Source organism: Malus domestica, chromosome 10 (genome assembly GCF_042453785.1).
Source record: "Malus domestica chromosome 10, GDT2T_hap1".
Classification (NCBI taxonomy): domain Eukaryota; kingdom Viridiplantae; phylum Streptophyta; class Magnoliopsida; order Rosales; family Rosaceae; genus Malus; species Malus domestica.
Window position 1 is genome coordinate 26,178,145 of NC_091670.1, and position 24,514 is coordinate 26,202,658.

The window sequence follows — 24,514 nt, forward strand, 5'->3', positions numbered from 1 at the left end:
GGCATCTACTCTAACTTGCATCAAATCAACTTAATCTAAACCTAGATGGTAATCAAGCATCTAAATAAAAATTAAGCACATTACAAATAGAAAAATACTCAATAAAGATGAAAAACATGATAATAACCATGCCACAAAAAAATTTAAATATTCATGATCACGCTCCATTGTAGCCCTAGCAAAGAAAAACCCCAAAGCCCCTCTCCTTTTTCACTTTTTGCCGCAGCCTTATGTGTGATACGATGTGCTTTTTTTGTTGTTTGGTGGCTGACCTCCTAATCAAATGTGGAATGAATCTCCCTAATATAACACTCACGGCAATAAACATAAATCCTACTAAATTCTAATAAACAAGCCACTAACATTCTAACTAATGGACTTTAGGTTCTTATTAAACAAAAGGGAAAATAAACGGAAATGATAAAACTAGCAATTAAGTTCTCTTTTAAAGTATATTGAATAGCATTTTCATGTCTTTGATCTCTAAAAACCATTTTTGTCGCATCTTCTTACTGTGCATGTCTTTGTGCAGTTAGTTAGCCTCTTGCTCCACTGGAATTACTCTAGACATCCGAAATTGCCATTTTCTTCTCATTTTTCATGTTGTTCCGTTATCAAATGCCTAAATATCAAAACAATATAATTAGTGCATTTAACCCATTCATATATACAAAATTCAAAGAAAATATTGATAAAAATATATGAAAATATGCACACATCACATAGTTTTGTTGACAAGAATCGAAAGTTGGTAAATGTGGAGTTTAAACACGATCCACAGTAAAGACATGCCATAATCTTCATTTGCATTTTTGACCTTGTTCATGAAGTTCATTATCAACAGTTATGTTTCTATGCAGGTTGGCATGCATATTTCTTGATCACATTCATTCCTCTCGTTGTAAGTTTAATCTCTACATCTCTAGTTATAATTCAGTGATCATTTTATCTTTTTATAAAACACATTTGGACATTATAACAAGGGGGTGTGCTATCCACACACCCCTTGTTAATTTCTATCATTTGATCTTCTTTAATTCATTTGATTCGACGGTCGAAAATTAAAAAAGTGTGTAAGAAGTAAAAGAGGGTGTTTCAATAGCACACCCTATGACTACGGTGATTTCTTTGCTACAGCTTTTACTTGCTGTCGGGACTAAGTTGGAGTATGTAATTACTCAAATGGCTAAAGAGTTTGCTGAGAGATACACTGCAAGGGCGGGGGATGCGATTGTTAAACCTTCAGACGATCACTTTTGGTTCCACAAGCCCGAACTACTTCTCTTTCTTACTCATATCATAGTGTTCCAAAATTCTTTTCAACTGGCGTTTTGCTTCTGGATATGGGTAAGAGTGACCTAAAATCTACCACAACTAGTACACTTCTAGATCAAGATGGTTCCAGTACTCTTATGATAATTCGTGCTTCGATCTCTTGCAGTTGTTGGAATTTTTGGATCGCTGGGCCCGCCCCACTCTAACGACACCGATACTGTCCCCACTTAACCACCTGCACAATCCTCAGGTGTGGGGTTTTACCACAAAAGGCCTCGGTATTAGTTAGAGTGGGGTAATACTATTTAAACCCCTTTGGTTTTCTTCACCCCATCGATGTGGGACAGTTTAACACTCCATCTCACGTGTAACCTCATTTAGTGGTTCACATGTGGAGATCCACATCGGTGATTGAAACTCAGAGGTCGGCTGACGTTGGGCCCACTTGTTTTCAATTGGAACTCAGCGGTCGTCTCTATATTAAGAGCTCAGACTTGTTTCCTTCCGGGTGGTGACAAGCTCGTTGGCTTGCACGGGCCCGCAACCGTGGGCTCTGATACCATGTTGGAATTTTTGGTTCGCTGGGCCCGCCCCACTCTAACGACACCGATATTGTCCCCACTTAACCACCTGCACAATCCTCAGGTGTGGGGTTTTACCACAAAAGGCCTCGGTATTAGTTAGAGTGGGGTAATACTATTTAAACCCCTTTGGTTTTCTTCACCCCATCGATGTGGGACAGTTTAACAGCTGTAACAATATCGTTTTGATTCCTGCATGATGAGGGAAGTTGGTTATGTTATTCCGAGACTCGCTATTGGGTAAAACCTTGTTCTGACAAGCTCGGTTACAAGAGTGTGAGTGCATGTGTACTCTATTCTTCTTTCCTTTTCTGATCTTGTTCTGAATGCTAATATCTATTCTCAGAGCATTCATTCAATTACTCTGCAGTTACAGCATCTTCCCATTGCATGCAATTGTCACATAGGTGAGGTGCCAAGTTATAAACTGCTGCACTGTATTCTCTGTTTGCTAAATCCTTTTAAACATTTGTCACTGATATATTTATATGTTTATGTATGATTTGTAACGAAGATGGGAACTTCTATGAAGCCGGCCATATTTGAAGCGTTTGATACTGCAAGGAGCATTGCTCGCTGGCATCAGGCTGTAAAAAGGAGCCGGGCATTGAGAAAAGCTGCTATCAGTGATGAATCGTTTGATACTGCAAGGAGCATTGCTCGCTGGCATCAGGCTGTAAAAAGGCGCCGGGCATTGAGAAAAGCTGCTAGCAGTATTGAGTTTAGGCAAGAAGATGCCGATCAGGCTTCTGTCGTAGTTCAGTGGTTTGAAGTAAAAAATCATGAGTCTTTGCTAAACAATGGCACCGACGTAAGAAATTGAGTCTACAGGAAGATGGCACTAAAGAAGAATCTAAGCCCAAGGAGAGATTACAGAAGACAGTATAACACCATTCAAATTTCTAAAACCGTAGTGACATACAACACTAAAACATAAGAAGCGTAATGATGTAGAAAATAATCAAAACAATCAAAACATGACAAGCGTAATGATGTAGAAGATAATCAAAACATGAGAGAAAATAATGAAAACACCATCGGTGGAATTTTTCAAGTCAACGGGCCGAGGGGCCCACTCTAACAAGGCCGATACTATTTCCATTTTATCCCCTGCCTAATCCTCAGATGTGAGGTTTTATCACAAAAAACCTTTGTATTAAAGTGGAGTATTTCTACTTAAAGTGCTTTCTTTCTTCCCTCCTGGCCGATGTGGGACATTGGGGTTAATAGGCAACTGGCCGACGGATCAAATTAACGAACTGGCTTATCAAAATTTGATGACAATATTCTACTTACTTCGGTTATAACTACAGGTGGTGTGTTTGATTTCTTTGTTGAAAGTGTGCTTGGTTTAATGAAGAGGTAATGGAAACCAACCTAATCGAGAAGACGACGAAGACGATGCTAACAGATGAGTTCATTTTCTGTTACTACGGGATCATTTCATGAGTTCATGGCCAAGAATTTAGTATGTTTCTGGAGGGGGATTTATACTTGCATCGTTCATTCCTCTGTCAATTTGTGATGGTGGTGGTCTGCAATCCTATTTCAGTGAATTTTGAGGAATTGGTTGATATCGATTTGGGAAATTGGTCTCACCAGCCCTCTTACAAATACACCCACTAAAATTAACCCTGTGCTCAAAATGCAATCTCTACTACTAGCCCTTTTTTATGAAAATACCCTCAATATCGTGTCACTAATCTACCAACACAGCATCGAGAATGTATTAGTATTGTGTCAATGATAAAAGTGTTTTGTCAAAGAGGACTAGTAGAGATTGCATTTGAAAAGAGAATAATTTTTCGTGAATGGGCTACTAAGCCCAATTTCCCTATCGCTTTTATTTTTTGTTTTGTAACCAAGAATTCAATAGTTTCGATTATAATTTCTTAACAAAAAGTGATGCATAAGCCTTTTCATGTTACAGAAAAATGTCAATCCTTTGAAATTATATTTTCATTTTCCTTAAGTCATTTTGTATGGTGTGGCGAGTTTCAATTACTTTTCCACCAAGAATATTGAATGAAAAGTAACACCGAAGTGTACCAGCTTCAGAGCTTCTTCCTGGCCTCTTGGGAAAATAAGTGAAACTGATTTTCTTACCGGTACAACGAGACAGACGGTGCGCCGTTGGCATTTGAACAAACCACACGAAATAAATTTCCTGAAAACAAACTCACATTCACTGAGATTGAACTTATGGATTTGAGTACAGAGATCATTGGCACCATCCATGGCTATGTTAAATACAATAATTCAGCTCAATATCCATCTCTCTCTCTCTCTCTCTCTCACACACACACAGAGGCACAGAGGCAGGGACAATCTATATGCAAGCGTTACGAAACCTGCAAAGCTCTGACTCGTGCAGTTAGCTCTCGAACTTGACTCCTCAGACGATCAGGATTACAGAAAAACTCAACAAAGACGCCTCGTTGAAGCCCAATTTCCTTGGCATGATGTTTAACAATCTGCAAGCCATGCGTATTGCCAATATTAATAACTCGATTAAGGTCCAGAAAATAGTTAACTAAACCAATATATGCACCACAGAGTAGTTACCTCATTTTTCTTACGATGCTCCAGTGTCACCTCTTCAACTGCAGCAGAGAGTTTTGCGTTTATTTTTTCCATTTCATCAAGCTCTTTCATCAATGGCTGGAAAACAAAGACAAAGATATATTAATTTTGTACAGGAACAAAGGGGAGAAAATACTAAAGAATTACCGCAACAAGCTGCAATAACAACATGATGACATTATGTTCAAATGGCCAATAGCGGATCAGAAAATGTAGAAGAAAAAGAAAAGTAGCATGTCTAACATGAAATTATGATTTCAACGCTACGATACATAAGGACAACTGAAGGTTTTTTCATTCTTTAGTATTCATACAACCATCATTTTAAAAGGAAACATAACTTGTTAACCACGGTGAGTTATTGTTATATTATGAACAATACTTGCATTATGTCTTTCAACCAAATTTAGATATCAAACGTATCGCACACGAAAACCATCCATTTTAAAACAAGTTAAAGCATAGAACTCTTCAACGTTGAAACAAGATCTCAACAAGACACGATTCTCCATGGTCAGATCTTCTACTTTGTGCAACTTAAAGAGCACATGAAGCATAGAATACCATACAACAACAACAACAACAAAGCATTTTCCCACTAAGTGGGGTCGGCTATATGAATCCTAGAACGCCATTACGCTCGGTTTTGTGTCATGTCCTCCGTTAGATCCAAGTACTCTAAGTCTTTTCTTAGAGTCTCTTCCAAAGTTGTCCTAGGTCTTCCTCTACCCCTTCGGCCCTGAACCTCTGTCCCGTAGTCACATCTTCGAACCGGAGCGTCAGTCGGCCTTCTTTGCACATGTTCAAAATCACCGGAGCCGATTTTCTCTCATATTTCCTACAATTTCGGCTACTCCTACTTTACCTCGGATATCCTCATTCCCAATCTTATCCTTTCTCGTGTGCCCACACATCCCACGAAGCATCCTCATCTCCGCTACACCCATTTTGTGTACGTGTTGATGCTTCACCACCCAACATTCTGTGCCATACAACATCGCTAGCCTTATTGCCGTCCTATAAAATTTTCCCTTGAGCTTCAGTGGCCTACGACGGTCACACAACACGCCGGATGCACTCTTTCCATCCAGCTCGTATTCTATGGTTGAGATCTCCATCTAATTCTCCGTTCTCTTGCAAGATAGATCCTAGGTAGCGAAAACGATCGCTTTTTGTGATCTTCGCTAGATTGCTCCGGTCATTAGTGTGGATAAGTATATAAATGGATAGAGATAGGAAAGCAAACACAAGATGTACGTGGTTCACCCAGATTGGCTACGTCCACGGAATAGAAGAGTTCTCATTAATTGTGAAGGGTTTACACAAGTACATAGGTTCAAGCTCTCATTTAGTGAGTACAAGTGAATGATTTAGTACAAATGACATTAGGAAATATTGTGGGAGAATGATCTCGTAGTCACGAAACTTCTAAGTATCGGAGTGTGGTGTCGTCTTGACTTGCCTTATCTGTCTCATAGGTAGATGTGGCATCTTCTCTGGAAGTACTCTTCCTCCATCCAGGGGTGGTATCTTTAACTGGTGGAGATGCACAAGGTAATGTATCAATTTCACTTGAAGCTTACTTGTAGTTTCAGGCTTGGTCAAGCGCGATACAAACCATGTAGTAGGAGTCCCCCAAGTCGCCGAGCTAGGGGGTCTGCTGAAAGAGGTGACAGACAAGGTAAGCAATCAGAGCTTCGACTGATTGTTCACCTTCTCCCCATCTTACAGCAGCATGAAGGATAAAGAGAAGAAAAATGAGAAGAGATGATATGAGATACTTTTGCTTTTGAAGAAGTAACTTTCTACAGGCTTATTCTTGAACTGAGCTGGAGGGTTTTCTGGTTTCCTCCAGAGTATAAGGCCGACTGAAGAATTTGAGGGTCAAAACAAGTCCATCAAATCTAGAGTACGTTCCACCCTGCTGATATGGGATACTTTTGCTTTTGACAGAGTAATGAATGTATCGGCACGTGTGCTGTTACGCTTGTCTCCACATGCTTCCTTGTATCCTTCGCACTTGCCCTATCTGTTCCTCAAGCAGATGCGGAATCTTCCCTGGAAACATAAGATGTTGAAGATGAGTACTCGAGAGCAATGCCAGGTAAGTAATCAGGTAAGGGGTTCCAGGCAGTCAGTTCCTGGCTGGGAGCTTGATTCCAAGTGCTGACTGATTGCTCTCTTTCTCCTTGTCTTGCAGGTAAAAACAAGGCCAAAAGAAAAGACAGGGAAAAAGCATGATATGGGATACTCTTGCTTTTAACCCTGATGATATGAGATATTCTTGCTCTAGTATAGCTTGTTTGCAGAGGTATTATCGGGGGGAAAGAAAGCTGAATATTTCGAAAGGCTTCGTTGGGAGTGCCCTCTCAGATATGATGAAGGGTTGAGCATTTTTGCAGGTCTGCCTGTCCGTTGGGGATGGAGGTCGACATATATAGGAGTCTCCCTAACAACAAGTAGTAATGCTATTCCTTTACCCTGCTTGGTCATAGCACAGTAGTGGGAGCTGCCAGTTTCACATGTTTTAACTCTGTCAGAGCACTTTGAAAAAGTGGTCTGTGGTATCTGGCTCTCGAGATTCGGAGAACGATGCCTCTTCGATTTTTGAGAAAGCAATCATGCTGGGGGTATGACTCTCGAGATTCGGAGAGCAGTGTCTCTTCGATTTTTGAGGAAGTAATCATGTTGGGAGTCTGGCTCTCGAGATTCGGAGGGCGGTGCCTCTTCGATTTTGGAGCAAGCAATCTTGTTGGGAGTGTTGTCTCGAATGTGAGTAAAGGTTGGGCATGTTTGCTAGTCTACCTTGCCACGAAGCACAAAGGTTGACACACAGGGACTTTCCAATTATCCAGCAATGGTACTGTTCCTTTACCCTCTCTTCGATTTTGAGAAAGTAGTCATGTTGGGAGTCTGGCTCTCGAGATTCGGAGGACGGTGCCTCTTCGATTTTGGAGCAAGCAATCTTATTGGGAGTGTTTTCTCGAATGTGAGTAAAGGTTGGGCATGTTTGCTAGTCTACCTTGCCACGAAGCACAGAGGTTGACACACAGGGACTTTCCAATTATCCAGCAGTGGTACTGTTCCTTTACAGTTGTGGGTAATAATATGGTAGCTAGACCTTCAAAATTTATGTGTCTAAACTTTTGTTAGTGCTGTTTCTTTGCTATTCTTTTACCTTTCTTGGTCAGAGCGATGTAGTGGGAGCTGCAAGCTTCACGTGCTCAACTTTGGCAGAGAACTTTGGCAAAGTTATTTGTGGTACCCATGAGCTATTGTTGCGTGTGGGAAGTGGGTGATTGAACAGTAAGATTCATGTGCTTTCTACTTCACCAGAAGTCTTCGACAGAATGCCCATAATTTCTGCAAAGCTGAGTGTGTGTGTGACAGGTGCTGACAAGGCTAGAAAAGTAGGTGCCTCTTCGATTTCTGAGATCGGCCCTCGTGGTCTCTGAGCAGCCCAGCTTTTGAGAAAGCGAGCGCCTCTTCGATTGATTCGGAGAACGATGCCTCATCGATTTTTGAGAAAGCAATCATGCTGGGGGTCTGGCTCTCGAGATTCGGGGAGCAGTGTCTCTTCGATTTTTGAGAAAGTAATCATGTTGGGAGTCTGGCTCTCGAGATTCGGAGGGCGGTGCCTTTCGATTTTGGAGCAAGCAATCTTGTTGGGAGTGTTTTCTCGAATGTGAGTAAAGGTTGGGCATGTTTGCTAGTCTACCTTGCCACGAAGCACAGAGGTTGACACACAGGGACTTTCCAATTATCCAGCAATGGTACTGTTCCTTTACCCTCTCTTCGATTTTTAAGAAAGTAGTCATGTTAGGAGTCTGGCTCTCGAGATTCGGAGGACGGTGCCTCTTCGATTTTGGAGCAAGCAATCTTATTGGGAGTGTTTTCTCGAATGTGAGTAAAGGTTGGGCATGTTTGCTAGTCTACCTTGCCACGAAGCACAGAGGTTGACACACAGGGACTTTCCAATTATCCAGCAGTGGTACTGTTCCTTTACCCTTGTGGGTAATAATATGGTAGCTAGACCTTCAAAATTTATGGGTCTAAACTTTGTTAGTGCTGTTTCTTTGCTATTCTTTTACCCTTCTTGGTCAGAGCGATGTAGTGGGAGCTGCAAGCTTCACGTGCTCAACTTTGGCAGAGAACTTTGGCAAAGTTATCTGTGGTACCCATGAGCTATTGTTGCGTGTGGGAAGTGGGTGATTGAACAGTAAGATTCATGTGTTTTCTACTTCCCCAGAAGTCTTTGACAGAATGCCCATAATTTCCGCAAAACTGAGTGTGCGTGTGACAGGTGCTGACAAGGCTGGAAAAGGCTGGAAAAGTAGGTGCCTCTTCGATTTCTGAGATCGGCCCTCGTGGTCTCTGGGGAGCCCAGCTTTTGAGAAAGCGAGCGCCTCTTCGATTTTTGAGATCGGCCTTCGTGGTCTTTGAGCAGCCCAACTTTTGAGAAAGCAAACGCCTCTTCGATTTCTGAGATCAACCCTCGTGATCTCTAAGCAGCCCAGCTTTTGAGAAAGCAAACGCCTCTTCGATTTCTGAGCAGGCGCCTCTTCGATTTCTGAAGCTTCGTCGAGTGCAGATTTTTATAGGGGCTGGCATTAAGTTCCAAAGCACACTTGAATCTCCACCAGTAGAAGCTTCATTCTTGCACTTCTAAGATCTTGATTTGTCCGACCTCTTCTCTCTTCAACACCTTTGAAAATGTCTGGCCCCTCCGACCGTCGTTTTGACTTGAACCTTGTTGAAGAGGCAGCCCCGCCTTCTCCAGACAACATATGGCGCCCATCCTTCGTCTCCCCTACTGGTCCTCTTACCGTTGGGGATTCCGTGATGAAGAATGATATGACCGCTGCGGTGGTGGCCAGGAACCTTCTCACTCCCAAAGATAACAGACTACTTTCCAAACGGTCTGATGAGTTAGCTGTTAAGGATTCGCTGGCTCTCAGTGTTCAGTGTGCAGGTTCTGTGTCTAATATGGCCCAACGCCTATTTGCTCGAACCCGCCAAGTTGAATCATTGGCGGCTGAAGTGATGAGTCTCAAACAGGAGATTAGAGGGCTCAAGCATGAGAATAAACAGTTGCACCGGCTCGCACATGACTATGCTACAAACATGAAGAGGAAGCTTGACCAGATGAAGGAAACTGATGGTCAGGTTTTACTTGATCATCAGAGATTTGTGGGTTTGTTCCAAAGGCATTTATTGCCTTCGTCTTCTGGGGCTGTACCGCGTAATGAAGCTCCAAATGATCAACCTCTGATGCCTCCTCCTTCTAGGGTTCTGTCCAGTACTGAGGCTCCAAATGATCCCCCTCCGGTGCCTTCTCTTTCTGGGGCTCTACCGACTGCTGAGACTTCTCCTAAGCAACCTTTGTGAAGGCTCCCTCTTGTGTGCTTATTTTGACTCATGTATATGTACATATTTGTAGCTTATCGGGGATATCAATAAATAAGCTTTCCTTCATTTCAACGTATTGTGTTAAATACACCAAAGCCTTCTTCGCTAAGTTCTTTGAATTTTCTTTTGTTAAAGCTTGTATGTTGAAGCTTTCTGAGTGGAGCATGTAGGTTGGGGTAGTGTTCCCTTAATTTCCCGAGTGAGGAAAACTTCTCAGTTGGAGACTTGGAAAATCCAAGTCACTGAGTGGGATCGGCTATATGAATCTTAGAACGCCATTGTGCTCGATCCTGTGTCATGTCCTTCGTTAGATCTAAGTACTCTAAGTCTTTTCTTAGAGTCTCTTCCAAAGTTTTCCTAGGTCTTCCTCTACCCCTTCGGCCCTGAACCTCTGTCCCATAGTCGCATCTTCTAATCGGAACGTCAGTAGGCCTTCTTTGCACATGTCCAAACCACCGTAACCGATTTTCTCTCATCTTTCCTTCAATTTCGGCTACTCCTACTTTACCCCGGATATCCTCATTCCTAATCTTATCCTTTCTCGTGTGCCCACACATCCAACGAAGCATCCTCATCTCCGCTACACCCATTTTGTGTACGTGTTGATGTTTCACCGCCCAACATTCTGTGCCATACAGCATCGCCGGCCTTATTGCCGTCCTATAAAATTTTCCCTTGAGCTTCAGTGGCATACGGCGGTCACACAACACGCCGGATGCACTCTTCCACTTCATCCATCCAGCTTGTATTCTATGGTTGAGATCTCCATCTAATTCTCCGTTCTTTTGCAAGATAGATCAATACCAGTAAAAATGGAAACAAGTGAAGTAATAAGAAATGAAGGTGTAATAGTGATGTCATACCCGTGGTGTCAATATAGGTTGCGCAGTTGTTGAAGATGCAAATAGCAATTGCTGCAAACTTTGAATTAGAGTGCACCTGATACAATTAACAAGTTAGAAGTTTTCCCACAAAACAAAAAGGTGGAGAAATACACATTCATGGTAGATACTTTTGAAGAGATGACCAAATCAGTGTTACTGAGGAGGCATGTTTATTGGTGTTAAGGATAGGGAAGACATGCTAGACCACTACCATAAAAGTCTACCAAAATGCCAGACATGCCCATGATGCCAAATTACATCAAATTCTACCATCAACCCTGCATATTTGCATTTCTCACTAAAAATACAGGAACAGATGCCAAAGATTAGATAACTTGTTTGTTTCATTGAGGTTCTGAATGTTATATTGTATAGAATTGCTTGTCATATCAGGCTATCAGTGTTCCAGCAAGACTGCTTTGCCAATGTATTTAGTGTACTATGGATGTGGATTCATTCAGCCATCGAATTTTCAAAGTGAATGAGCAAAAAAGATATCAAAGAGCAGGAAAAAAGCCTTATGACCATGTGACGTTGTTGTCCATATGGATGCAAAAAAGAATACCATACAGAGCAAGGCTTGTATAGGTTAGCACCTCATCAATAGTATATATGAAGTAAGCAATGTATATTCTTTAATTTTGGGGTGTAATTTCATTAACTTGAGTCGTGTAGAAATCCTACCATTTGCAGTGAGTAGGAAAAGAAATTAAGAGTACTAACTTGCATGGTTGCAATAACCAACGTGCACAAGGTATGCCACTTAAGTTGCACACGGCTATTTATAGGCCAAAGTGAAAATTTGTTATAGTAATACTCTCAATGGTTAAGAAAAAGCGTGGTAACTCACAACTCATTAACACATCTATTTCTGTCCTCTGGAAGTGAGTTCTCAAGATCAGACTGAAGGGTCATCAAGTCTGAATGAAGACTAGATATCTGCTGCACAATACCCGGAGCTGATACATATGTTGATAGCCCAACTTGAGCATCTAATGCAAGAACATATAAATTTAATAATTGAGAAAAAAGAGAGGAAATAATAGTATTAATATAAAATCTTATCAACTTTAGGTTTATTGAAGAAGAATGCACTGTCATTACTTGAATGGATACTTAAAAGATCTCTAACACCATGCAAAAAGTGATCCTGATCATCCACTCCTCCTTGTTCTTGAACATCAGATGCTGCTTGAATTAATGCCAGGCAACGACCCTATAATGATTAGAAAGGAACATAAACAAGCCATGATAGTGGAAAAAAGGAAAAGATGATGAAGGGTTTAAGTATGCAACTGTAAGCAAGGTTTCCCAAATAATATGGAGCATAATACTTACCAGTTCTGAGCATAATAGTATTACAATGAGATGTGTTATGACTTAAGTTTTGAATACATGTATAATCATCTAACAGTAAGAGAGAATATTTGATAGAGGTGAAGGAGGGGAAATGAATAAGAAGTCTACAGAGGGAGAGAGAGATACCACACGGCCTTTTGTTGCTGACAGGTAGGCTTGCACCTCTGATTCAATAACTTTAAGCAAGGAGTATGCTCCAAGCATGTTTTTCTTTTCCAACTGACAAGCCATTTTTAAGAACTGATGCCTTGCAAGCTGATTAACAAGATGATTTATAAACTGACAAGGCAAAATTGAATAAGAAAATGTTAGACCAGAAGATCAGGAATCTTTGTGATATGAACTCAATGCTTTATTGATTGATGATAAGACAATTAGTAGCTAACAATACCGCTTTCTGCCGGTTAATGTAATATTCTTGTCGCATGACCTTTAAGTCATAATCACCTACAAATTGATAATTCAGATCACGTTAGCTATAAAGAACTTTTTGAGTCATGCAAGGCAAATAATTTGATTTTGTTTCATCTTACAGTTCTAGATTGGTTTAGTTACTAATAATACCTTGCAATATGTATGTGTCTTGGAGTTGAGCCAGCTCCCAACAAAGACCTGGAATAGTCTGAGAAAGGAATACACAGTACCTCAAACTAAATCAATCAATGATATGAATGTGTTTTGAAGGCAGAAATAAGCATATAGAAGAATCTTGTAAGAGTATCAGAATATGTGCCACCCCCAAGAATAACAACTTCAAGAGAAAACCCCACAAGATAAATGAAAGTATAAATACAGGCAACATGATTAGCAGGTAGCATGTCCATGATCCTTTCCTCATGGGGGTTCTCTCTATGACTACAATTAGAAATCAACTTTTTTCTGCGGAAGATTTTGGAAATTTGGATATAACAGGTAAACATAGGAAACTTAAAAACCAAGAACACATACAAACCTCAGATAATAATTTCTCTTCCTTGTGATAAGAATTTGATAGTTCTCCAACAAGTTCTGCATGCTTTCTCCTGTACACATATTAGATACTCCTTAGTCAAAAGATATTATGAAATGTAGCAGATAAGAAACAATTGAAGTCTACCACTATACAAAGTGTAATGAATTAACATGTTAAAATGCGTTGTACCTGAGGGAATGAAGATCAAGATGGATGTGAGCTTCATCCGATGATACTTGAGATTTAAGTGCCATTAGAATTGCTTGCTGCTTAGCATTCTCAACTTGGGCTTCCACCCATTGTCTTTCACTTGTCCCAAAACTGCACAATATTTAGCAGTAACAGAGTGAGCAGGGATTCCAAATTCACCAACAACAAAAAAATGCCAGCATGAAAGTTGACAAGAAAAAGGTTAACCAACCACAGATATAGAAATACCACATCTATTCAAGTACCAGAAATAGATAAATCATCCAAACAACAAAAGTATGGTTGAATTATCAAAATACCACATCATTTCAAAGAATGTGTTCGTATGTGATAGACTGATAGTGATACACAAGCATGCGTGTAGAGAGGTAGATTGATGATGACGAAGATAGAACAGAATACAACAACAACAACAACAACAACAAAGCCTTTTCCCACTAAGTGGGGTCGGCTAATAATCAAACGAATAAAAAAGAAATTTTTTTCTGTGCCTCTCAGGTGTCAGAGAAGTAAAATAATTAACTACTAGAATATACCTTCTCACTCTGATTACACAAACGGAATACATCCTCTAATTTTCGTCATACTGAAATCAAAATGTAACATTTTTGTATCTTTGTAGATTTTCTTAAAAGAAATAAAACAATTGATTTTCTTAAAAGAAATAAAACAATTGAAGTAATAATAACAGCAATTGTTCTAGTTTCTTAAAGTGGATGTAGGGATCTGAAATCTGACAAAATAAGTAGGTATTTCTTTCATTTTATAAAAGTTAAACTTTTGTGAATAGGGGAAAAAGTTACATACATAGAACGAAGTCGTTGCAACTCAGAGACACGCTGATGATGGGATTTTTCTAAATCTGCTGCAATCAAGAGGCCGAGTAAAAGGAGTCAATATTTGCTACTTTATATAAATTAAAACAGCTTAAGATATCCGAATACCTAGGCAACTCTAGATTATGCAAATGATCAACATTTGCATCAAAGTGATAATGATGTGATTACATATTTACTGAATTCCGAAAAGCAAAAAAATAACATTACAAATAAAAACATATTCCTATATTTCATTTTTTCAAGGAAGTATGTGCAGAAAAACAAGAAGAAAATGATTTGTGGCATACATATTAAGTTTCTGTACATGACTAAGCTGTGTACATCACTCCACTCATTGGTTTGTGTAATTGTTTTTACTTTTAAGAGAAGGTTAAAGTGATTTTATGACTCAAAAAAGTAAATTTTCATATCAAAAATAGCCTCTGGTACCAGTTGAAGTATCAAATATAAAAAAAAATCTTCTCAAAGTTATAAGCGTCCAGCAAGCACATGTAATCTCTACTCCGTTGGAAAAGAAAAAGAAATACTTAATGCAGAGAGAGGAAATTAGAAGAGTGAAAAATAAGCAAAAGCCATAGGACAGATTACCTCTTACTATGATATTTGAGATGTCTTCAAGACTCACCCATGAACACTTAGATTTGCCCTCTTCAACAACTAAACGAAAAGGACCCTGTTCATATCACTTAGTAAGGCCTTCATTTTCCTTTTAATAATACGAAGTATACAATAGAAAAACCGGCAAGACACAAAAAAGATACAGCGTAATTGATAGGGCCATAAGAAATATACAAGAGATGAGGGGAAAAAACATGATTTCAAGAACTTATCCAGAAGATTTTCAAAACTAACAAGATAGAATTCCATGAGATGAACTTCTGTGAAATATGAATAGTGGAAATCTGAATTTTACTTAGTTTTCTTTTGATAAATAGTGATCTTGAAATTATTCCCCAAAAAAAAAATATTCAACTGGGACAGAGTGTTACAATTTACTTTCAATGCAGAGGATCTAGAAATAAAATCTGGCAGCCTGGCACAAAGTAATGATGGATATCTGAAAAATAAGTTGCAGCAATACTGGCTAAATTTCCATCCTAAGTGAAAGCAACACTGACACACTGATGCGCGACCAATTAGATTAGCAATAATTAAAGCTGGAAAAGAAAAGGATACTCGTTCATACACAATCAGTAATTAACAATGCTTAGAGAGGGGGAGGGGGGGAATTATCTACACACCGTGTCCAACTGCTTGGCAAACCACTGATTTAGCTCCTTGATACAAGATGAATCTCCAATTAAGTATGGATGAAAGTCTGCGTAAGCTAAATAGATGCCATCCCCTGCAAGTTAAGTAGGGCTAAAAGCTCACAAATATGAAAAGGCAGAAATAGTGAGCTTGAATGTGGAATTCCTAAGCAGAAAAGTGAACATGCATTCCTCCTTCACTTGTGCACAAATCACATAATTATTCTCAATTTCTCATCTTAAAATGCAGAACATATACTGGGCATTAAACAACAAAGGTTATTGTAAAATGTTTAGAAAATCAACACAAGTACTGAAAGCTAAAAGAATACAATACCATCCCCAGAATGATAATGGGCCAACTCTTGTGCTGTAGAAGCCATCCTTCCAAGAACTGCATTCATCTAGAGTAGAGTGAAAGAATTACAAATCTTATGAAATTTGAAGTAGCAATAACTTCTTAAAGTACTTTTCTCATTAAAAAATGGATCAAAACCCTATACACATGGTTCTCTGCATACACAAGGGCAGGTTGAACTGCACACATTTGTTTGTAGATAAGTCACTGAGCATTCGAATGCTCATTCACATGTTTGCAGACAAAATAGTATACATAATATATGGAAAACCAAGCCCAATCAAACAATATGAAAAAAGCTAAATGGATCAAACTTATCATAATTGCTGTCCTCAATTTATCACACCACCAGTGTCTAATAAATTGCTTTTACAACTTAGTCAAGAAAATGAGGGTCACTAATGCGCAGAATATACTTCAGTGATTGTAGCTATTCTAGTAAGGGAGCCTTCTTTTTACTAATATACCTGCAAATTTCTTGCAGAAAGGCTATCGTCTATAGTTGTAAGATGTCCATTGACAGTAGATGTTGCAGCAACTCGAGCCCGTCTCCCTTGGATCAAAGCCGAAGCCTGATCAGTAAGCATGTCGAACTGAGAATGCAGATGTCTAAGCTGTCTCTGCAACTGTAAAGCTTCAGCTTTATAGGCCAAAGTTGCATCCCTAAGGAAGAAAACAAGTCCATAAGTACTGGGAGCAGGGCATCACTAGCCAAAAAAAGATACATCTTAAAAGAGATACCAAGTTGCTAGAATATGCAATGACCAAGCATACTTTATGTTATACAAACTACTGAGAATTTACTGGCATACTAGTTCTCCGCCTGTTTTCTGTACATTATCCTTTCCTTTAACGTCCTCCTTTCTCGCCATGATTTACCCGCAAGAAAAATGAAATAAACAAATCAAGTAAACGATACCCACACCAAAAAATGTGCTGCGAAAATCTCTTCTCAGTCCTCATGTACAGGCCAGAACTAATGCATCACAAGAGGATAAATAACAAAATGAGTATAAATGAATGTAAAAGGTATGCAGTAGAAGTATGGTACCGGATATCTTTGAGTCCCTCCTCAGCTGCGAAAACCGCCTCCTGGTTGTCTGGCCTGGAAGCAAAGGCTGAAATGCTGTCGTACGCAAAGTCCAAATCTTCCCCCTGCAAAACCAACATTTATATCAAATTATCAATACACATACTTTGAAGTTCGAACACAGCATATAAAAACTCAACAATTTTGATTACAAACAACAGAAACTACAATTTTACCTCTAATAGCTTCCCCTCCTGCACAAATTGATCATATCTAAACAAAAAATTTGAGAAAAAAAATCAGAAATTATATATTATTACAAATTTTCAAAATCCAACCAAATGACTATGAATTAGGGGAGAGAGAGTAACTGGGAGAGTTCGGGGAGAGAGAGGACGTTGGAGGGGCGGAGGCTGGAGCAGATCCAGTCGAGGATGGGTCGAGCGTCGTCGTATTGGAAGGGCCATTCGAAGCTGTCAGGGTCCAATGCGTCCGCCCCTTCGTACCCTAATTCACCCAACAGAGCGCACAGCGTCGCCCCGCTCATTTTCCGGTCGTTTTCTTATCTCTTCTCTTGCCCCGTCGTGAACGGCGGTGCCTCGGGATCAGATCTTGCGATTTCAAATGTTCGCCAGCGACTGAGGGGACGAGTGAATTTTTTGGGCCGTTTAGCGCCGGCCTCTGCAGTATGACGTCGTTTCATTTGTGCTTTTTGCGTAATTTCGAACCAAAAAAAAAAACGTCGAGACCAATTTTGTCCTTTTCTCTTTCGGACAGATGATATTTTTGCTGACCGGCGGTCTGTCGTTTTAAATTGCCTCAAAAGTTTTAAACGGCCAGGCTCTAAAAGAGATGTCAAAAAGTTCACACAAGTAATAATGGTTAGAAAAGATAGTACTAGTGTTTTTCAACGGAAATGTCAATTTCTATATGGTATGACATGAAATGTAATAGATAGAGTTGTTGTCAAATTTAACAGCAGCTTCAAATCTATTTTCAATAAATAATAAATATTTCTTTATAATTTTTGTTATTATCTTTTGTTTTAAAATTACTAATTACAATTATAAAAAGTTAATAATGCAATTAATGATAGTTTCAATTTGACATAGTGGATGGAGAACCAAATTTACAAGAAGATCAATGTGCCACATAAGTCTTCAAATTTAAATTTTGTGTTTAAAATTTGAATGAGGATCCTCTCTGAATCCTCTTTGTAAGGATCAAGATAATTTTTTAGTCGTGTTCGTTCATCGTAAATTGTGCAATATATAATGAACGGACACGATTAAAAGATTCTCGTCGGATCCTCCTATCTGTTAACTACATTGGAATGGTTGAGAATTGAAGACAAAATCAAGAAGAAAGATGAACACACAGAGTTTTAGTGAGAGAGAGTTTAGAGAGAGAAATAGGATTTGTATTGACTAAAAAACTAATGAAGATTACACATCCTGTTTATATAGAAATCCTAACTACTTTAACCAAATACTAACTACCTAACTATATTACTAACTGTATTACATTTTTACCCTTAATACTCCCCCTCAATCTCAACTGGGATAACCCAGTTGAGATTGGAAAACAGAACACAGAGGACAGAAAGTTCAAAATACTTCCAATGAGCAGTAGCAACTTGTAGAAACAGAGGACAGTGCAATTTCATACTCATCAATCAACTTCCCAAAGAATTTCAGCCCCTCAAACTGATTTCTACACCGCTGTAGCTACTGTTTTCTTTGCGATAAGGTTTCCAATATTTCACAGTCAACAAGCTTTACAATCACAGAAATCAAGAAACACAACCCCTCTTCGGCAATCGGCATTCAATGAAGAAAGGGAACAAGAACTGCACTCTGGCAATCGGCCTTAATGGAGTTGCACACAATAACAACAAACAAAACTTTTCAAGAACGTTACTCCGGCTATCGGCGAGTAACACACAATACTTGAAACAGAACGTTTCACTTCAGCTATCGGCCTTGTGGAGGAAACATAAAAGGGAAATGGCTATCGGCCTCTCTATCCCAACAAACAATTAAAGAATACCCAACAATCAATCAAAAAAACCAATCTTTCAGCAATGGCAATTGGCCTTCATTTGCTGATCGATCAGGTAATGATAGTACACTCTTGGCAATCGGCCTTCTTGAGTGTAAAATACCCAACAATCATAGACTTCCAAGAAACTGAATCCCTCCATGTCATCTCTCGGAACACCATTTCCGCAGCCTCAATGTTGCTCAACCTAACATGCCTTGCCAACAAGGTATTCCACGAAACCACATTCTTCTCAGGCATCAATCTAAACAAAGAATTCGCGGTTTCGAAATCGTTAATCCGGTCATAAGCCGATATCATAATATTCCAATAAGCAACACTTCTCTCAGTCATTTCGTCGAACACGCACCGGGCAAGTCGCACAAATCCACAATGACAGTACATACAAATCACGATCGAACCCCAACTTCAAAACCCGGCAATGAATTTCCCAGAACTTCAACTCTCCTGAGTGCCAATCGACATATTCCTTCGGAACCATTCTTCAACTTTCCACCAGTCTCCATATCTCAAATCCTAACCGCACTGAAATGCACTGAGAACCTGAGACACCTTTTGGCTCAAAAACCCAAATCAGAAAATCAAACCCAAAATTCCAAGACTCACAGAAAATCAAACCCAGAAACAAATCAACCCAGAAGATGGACGGGAGCAGAGAGCTTCAGTTCTTGGAGGTGGCGGAGGCGTCAATGGAGAATATCACAAATAACCAGCGCGAATGGCCTCTCTGTCTAAAAATTCCTATCGTCTGTAATCTTCGACGGCGATCAGTGGAAATAGAGGTGGGAGAGAGCGGAGACAGGAAGAGATCAAAACCCAGATGAGCATCTGGTGTCGGAACGAAAGAAAAGTCATCGAGATCCCAACAATCGCAGAAAAATCAACACAAAAACAATCACGGAAGCACCGAACATCTAATGAAAATTTGGAAAGAAACTAAGCTAGAAACAGATGAAAAATAATGAGAAATAGAACCACCAGAATCAAAGGCGTAAGCCTGGTGGCTCTGATACCATGTTAACTACATTGGAATGGTTGAGAATTGAAGACAAAATCAAGAAGAAAGATGAACACACAGAGTTTTAGTGAGAGAGAGTTTAGAGAGAGAAATAGGATTTGTATTGACTAAAAAACTAATGAAGATTACACATCCTGTTTATATAGAAATCCTAACTACTTTAACCAAATACTAACTACCTAACTATATTACTAACTGTATTACATTTTTACCCTTAATACTATCTCCATATGCTCACCACCATTAACCAACTTAAAACCCTAAAAGTTGCCACGTGTAATTTATTCTGCTCAGCTTTTCTTTTTCTTTTTTTTTTTCTTTCGAAGTATTATGCTCTGCTTATTAGGAGAGTAAAATCCTCTTTTAAATCAGTGATAAAAGATCATAAAAAAACATTTTAAACTTTTCGAGATCCACCCTACAATATGGGGTCAAAAAGCCAAAATAAATGATTTAAAGTGTATCCACTCTTTTTCGAAGCTCATCAGCATACATAATGCAGTTGGTGGTGATCAGTTTAAGCCAAATCAATTGCGTAGTACAACGATAGAAACAATGGGGGCGAGCCTTCGCCGTCACCGTCGCCTTCCACGGCTAAGAGTTGCCATAGCCTTCCTCCAACAAGGATCCCCGTCGTCTTCCTCGGATAAGGGCTTTTTCATTGTTTCGCCATCATCTTCATTAGATAAGATTCTCTAAAAACACTTTCAGTTTCAGACATTTAGAAGCAGTTTCCAAATGAGACCTAAATCATACTTTGGCTCATATATACAATATGCAATTAAACAAAAAACGACTAGACAAAATTGTATGACTAAACAAAAACAGTATCATCATCAAAAAACGTATACACCTTTTCTCATCTCTGCTGGGATTAAAATCTCAAAACTCCTATGCATTTCGAACAATATCAATCGATTCAAATCTGCCAACCGTCACAAGAAAAAGCTGCCTGTTGTAGTACAAATATCAGTACCCGTCACAATGACAGTCGAGGAAGAGATGAAATGGAAATGGTGACCATTCCAAGCCTCTTGTCGTGTACATATATAAGTACATAGATCATGATTAGTTCTTCAGTCTGTTTCAGAATCTGAGAAGTATTTCTGGGCATCAAATGGTTGTCTCCGGGAGTTCATATCATGGACATTTGGCTGTTTTCTGAGAAGTATCTTAAAAGAGATACCAAGTTGCTAGAATATGCAATGACCAAGCATACTTTATGTTATACAAACTACTGAGAATTTACTGGCATACTAGTTCTCCGCCTGTTTTCTGTACATTATCCTTTCCTTTAACGTCCTCCTTTCTCGCCATGATTTACCCGCAAGAAAAATGAAATAAACAAATCAAGTAAACGACACCCACACCAAAAAATGTGCTGCGAAAATCTCTTCTCAGTCCTCATGTACAGGCCAGAACTAATGCATCACAAGAGGATAAATAACAAAATGAGTATAAATGAATGTAAAAGGTATGCAGTAGAAGTATGGTACCGGATATCTTTGAGTCCCTCCTCAGCTGCGAAAACCGCCTCCTGGTTGTCTGGCCTGGAAGCAAAGGCTGAAATGCTGTCGTACGCAAAGTCCAAATCTTCCCCCTGCAAAACCATCATTTATATCAAATTATCAATACACATACTTTGAAGTTCGAACACAGCATATAAAAACTCAACAATTTTGATTACAAACAACAGAAACTACAATTTTACCTCTAATAGCTTCCCCTCCTGCACAAATTGATCGTATCTAAACAAAAAATTTGAAAAAAAAAAATCAGAAATTATATATTATTACAAATTTTCAAAATTCAACCAAATGACAATGAATTAGGGGAGAGAGAGGACGTTGGAGGGGCGGAGGCTGGAGCAGATCCAGTCGAGGATGGGTCGAGCGTCGTCGTATTGGAAGGGCCATTCGAAGCTGTCAGGGTCCAATGCGTCCGCCCCTTCGTACCCTAATTCACCCAACAGAGCGCACAGCGTCGCCCCGCTCATTTTCCGGTCGTTTTCTTATCTCTTCTCTTGCCCCGTCGTGAACGGCGGTGCCTCGGGATCAGATCTTGCGATTTCAAATGTTCGCCAGCGACTGAGGGGACGAGTGAATTTTTTGGGCCGTTTAGCGCCGGCCTCTGCAGTATGACGTCGTTTCATTTGTGTTTTTTGCGTAATTTCCAACCAAAAAAAAAAAACAAATCGTCAAGAACAATTTTGTCCTTTTCTCTTTCGGACAGATGATATTTTTGCTGACTGGCGCTGTGTCGTTTTAAATTGCCTCAAAAGTTTTAAACGGCCGGACGGCAAGTAATCCTAAAAGAGATGTCAAAAAGTTCATACAAGTAATAACAGTTAGAAACGAGAGTACTAGTGTTTTTCAACGAAAATGTCAATTTTTATATGGCATAACATGGAATGCAGCAGATAGAGTTGTTGTCAAATTTGATATCAGTTTCAAATCTATTTTTAATAAAGAATAAATATTTCTTTATAATTTTTGTTACTATCTTTTGTTTAAAAATTACTAATTACAATTATAAAAAGTTAATAATGCAATTAATAATAGTTTCAATTTGACATAGCTGATAAAGAACCAAATTTACAAAAAGATCAATGTGCCACATAAGTCTTCAAATTTAAATTGTGTTTAAAAATTGAATGATGGTTCTCTTTAGATCCTCTTTATGAGAATCAAGATGATCCTTTAATCATATTTATTAATCGTAAATTGTGCGATATACAATAAACAAAAACGATTAAAAAATTCTGGTTGGATTCTCCAATGTCCATATACTCACCACCATTAACCAACTTAAACCCCCAAAAGTTGCCACGTGTAATTTATTCTGCTCAGCTTTTCGTTTTCTTTTTTTTTTTTTCTTTTGAAGTATTATGCTCTGCTTATTAGGAGAGTAAAATCCTCTTTTAAATCAGTGATATAAAGTGTATCCACTCTTTTTCGAAGCTCATCAGCATACATAATGCTGTTGGTGGTGATCAGTTTAAGCCAAATCAATTGCGTAGTACAACGATAGAAACAAACAATGGGGCGAGCCTTCGCCGTCACTGTCGCATTCCACGGCTAAGAGTTGCTATAGTCTTCCTCCAACAAGGGTCCCCGTTAGGGATAGGCAACGGTTATAGCGAGCGGGTAACCGCGGTTATTTACCCATAACCGTTTATGTTTATACCCGCATAACCGTTTACCCGTTGGGTAATTACCAAAACAGTTATACCCATACCCATAACCGTTTATAAACGGTTAACCATACTCATAACCACATACCCATTTAACCGTAACCGTTTAATACCCGTTTACCCATTTACCATTTTTAACCTGTTTATCTTCTTTATTTTTACCATTACCCCTTTTTCACCCGTCTACATGTTTTTTAACAACTTGAAAATTAAAAAAAAAATATCATAATTTTCTTTTTTTTTGACAATTAAACACCGTTATAGGTGGTACATTCATCATACATTTCCGTATTTTAATTTTTTAAGTCCTTATACCATTCCAATAAGTGAAATAATAGTTTACTGATGATATTTTTAACTGTTACCAATGAAGGTAAATATAATATTTGTTAAGTATTATTGGGTTACAAAAATTGTTTAGGAGACATTTCTGTCAATTTTACGGTTACCCGCAAGGAATTAAAATTAATTTAGCGAATTCCTTGATGATGAGAATCATCATTCCTGTAGCAATGTTATTGAGAGAATGATTGATGAATTCCTTGCTAATTCATTGGGTGCTAAGTATTATTGGATCGAGAACATTGTTTGTGTTAGTTTTACATATATAAAATAAATGAGTAAACGGTTACCCGTTTATAACCGCGATTAATACTCATAACCGCCCATTTAAATTTCATGGATAAACGGTTATACCCATAACCGTTTATTTATGTAAACAATTACCCATAATCATAACCGTTTAATTTAAATGAATGGGTAACCACAGTTAACCATAACCAATAGGTATTTGTCCATCCTTAATCCCCATCGTTCCTCAGATAAGGGCTTTTTCATTGTTTCGCAATCATCTTCATTAGATAAGATTCTCTAAAATCACTTTCAGTTTCAGACATATAGAAGCAGTTTCCATATTACTTTAGTCTAAAGAAGGCTTTTCAATTGCACTGTACAAATGAACAGTGTTTGGAGCCGAATTTCACTTTATTTACAAAATTGCCACCACCGCTAATCGTGATGTACATGTGTTGATGATCGTGGGAAGGGAAGGAGAATGGTAAAACCGCCTTTTTCCATTTCCTTCTCAAACCCTCCTTGCCTTTTTTGCCTTGCAGACCCCGCGAGAACGACACAGACGGTCTTGCCTCCGTCCTATCCTCCTCTCGCCGCCATCTCCCTTCTCTCGCATGTGTCATCTTACTCCACCTTTTGCGTCAGGAAAGCCCATGCGTGGTTTTTTGGGGTGGGGATTTCGAATTTTAAGGGGCGAGAGAGGCTGTGCTTCGTTTCGGTCGGGCCGAGCCTTTATGATTCGATCGGATCGAGGTGATGGGGACAACGCGAGGGGTTGAGGTGGCGTCGGGAAGGTGTGTCATTTTTTTGTTCCTCTTGCTGATGCATAAACCCATCAGTTCCTCTGTAATTCGTTTAGGTTTTCATTATTCTTTTTCGATCATATTTAGGTTCTGTGCAATGAAGGGGACATATAAATCCTGCTCTTGATGATTCAAT

At 39.1% G+C, this 24,514-nt stretch overlaps 2 protein-coding genes across 3 annotated transcripts; both read right to left on the reverse strand.

Annotated features, from left to right (window-relative positions):
• Positions 1 to 4,019: 4,019 nt before the first annotated feature.
• LOC103416055 (AUGMIN subunit 3) lies at positions 4,020 to 17,454 on the reverse strand. Of its 2 annotated transcripts, none has more exons than XM_070805682.1 (18): positions 17,102 to 17,454; positions 16,967 to 17,003; positions 16,752 to 16,855; positions 16,168 to 16,363; positions 15,680 to 15,746; positions 15,334 to 15,437; positions 14,681 to 14,765; positions 14,061 to 14,115; positions 13,233 to 13,364; positions 13,044 to 13,113; positions 12,656 to 12,713; positions 12,483 to 12,538; positions 12,218 to 12,370; positions 11,837 to 11,948; positions 11,583 to 11,724; positions 10,712 to 10,787; positions 4,422 to 4,517; positions 4,020 to 4,330 (listed from the first exon to the last, which is right to left on the reverse strand). In XM_070805682.1, the coding sequence occupies exons 1-18, from the start codon at positions 17,275 to 17,277 to the stop codon at positions 4,199 to 4,201; spliced, it is 1,851 nt and encodes a 616-aa protein (XP_070661783.1). In that variant the 5' UTR covers positions 17,278 to 17,454; the 3' UTR covers positions 4,020 to 4,198. The 2 variants fall into 2 exon arrangements, with proteins under 2 accessions (XP_070661783.1, XP_028965708.2); XM_029109875.2 differs by having other exon boundaries at positions 14,061 to 14,118.
• Positions 17,455 to 20,606: 3,152 nt separating this feature from the next.
• On the reverse strand, positions 20,607 to 21,960 carry LOC139188381 (AUGMIN subunit 3-like). The gene is made up of 3 exons (XM_070805684.1): positions 21,656 to 21,960; positions 21,521 to 21,557; positions 20,607 to 21,409 (listed from the first exon to the last, which is right to left on the reverse strand). Exons 1-3 carry the CDS (start codon positions 21,803 to 21,805, stop codon positions 21,327 to 21,329), a joined length of 270 nt encoding a protein of 89 aa, XP_070661785.1. The 5' UTR covers positions 21,806 to 21,960; the 3' UTR covers positions 20,607 to 21,326.
• Positions 21,961 to 24,514: the final 2,554 nt, after the last annotated feature.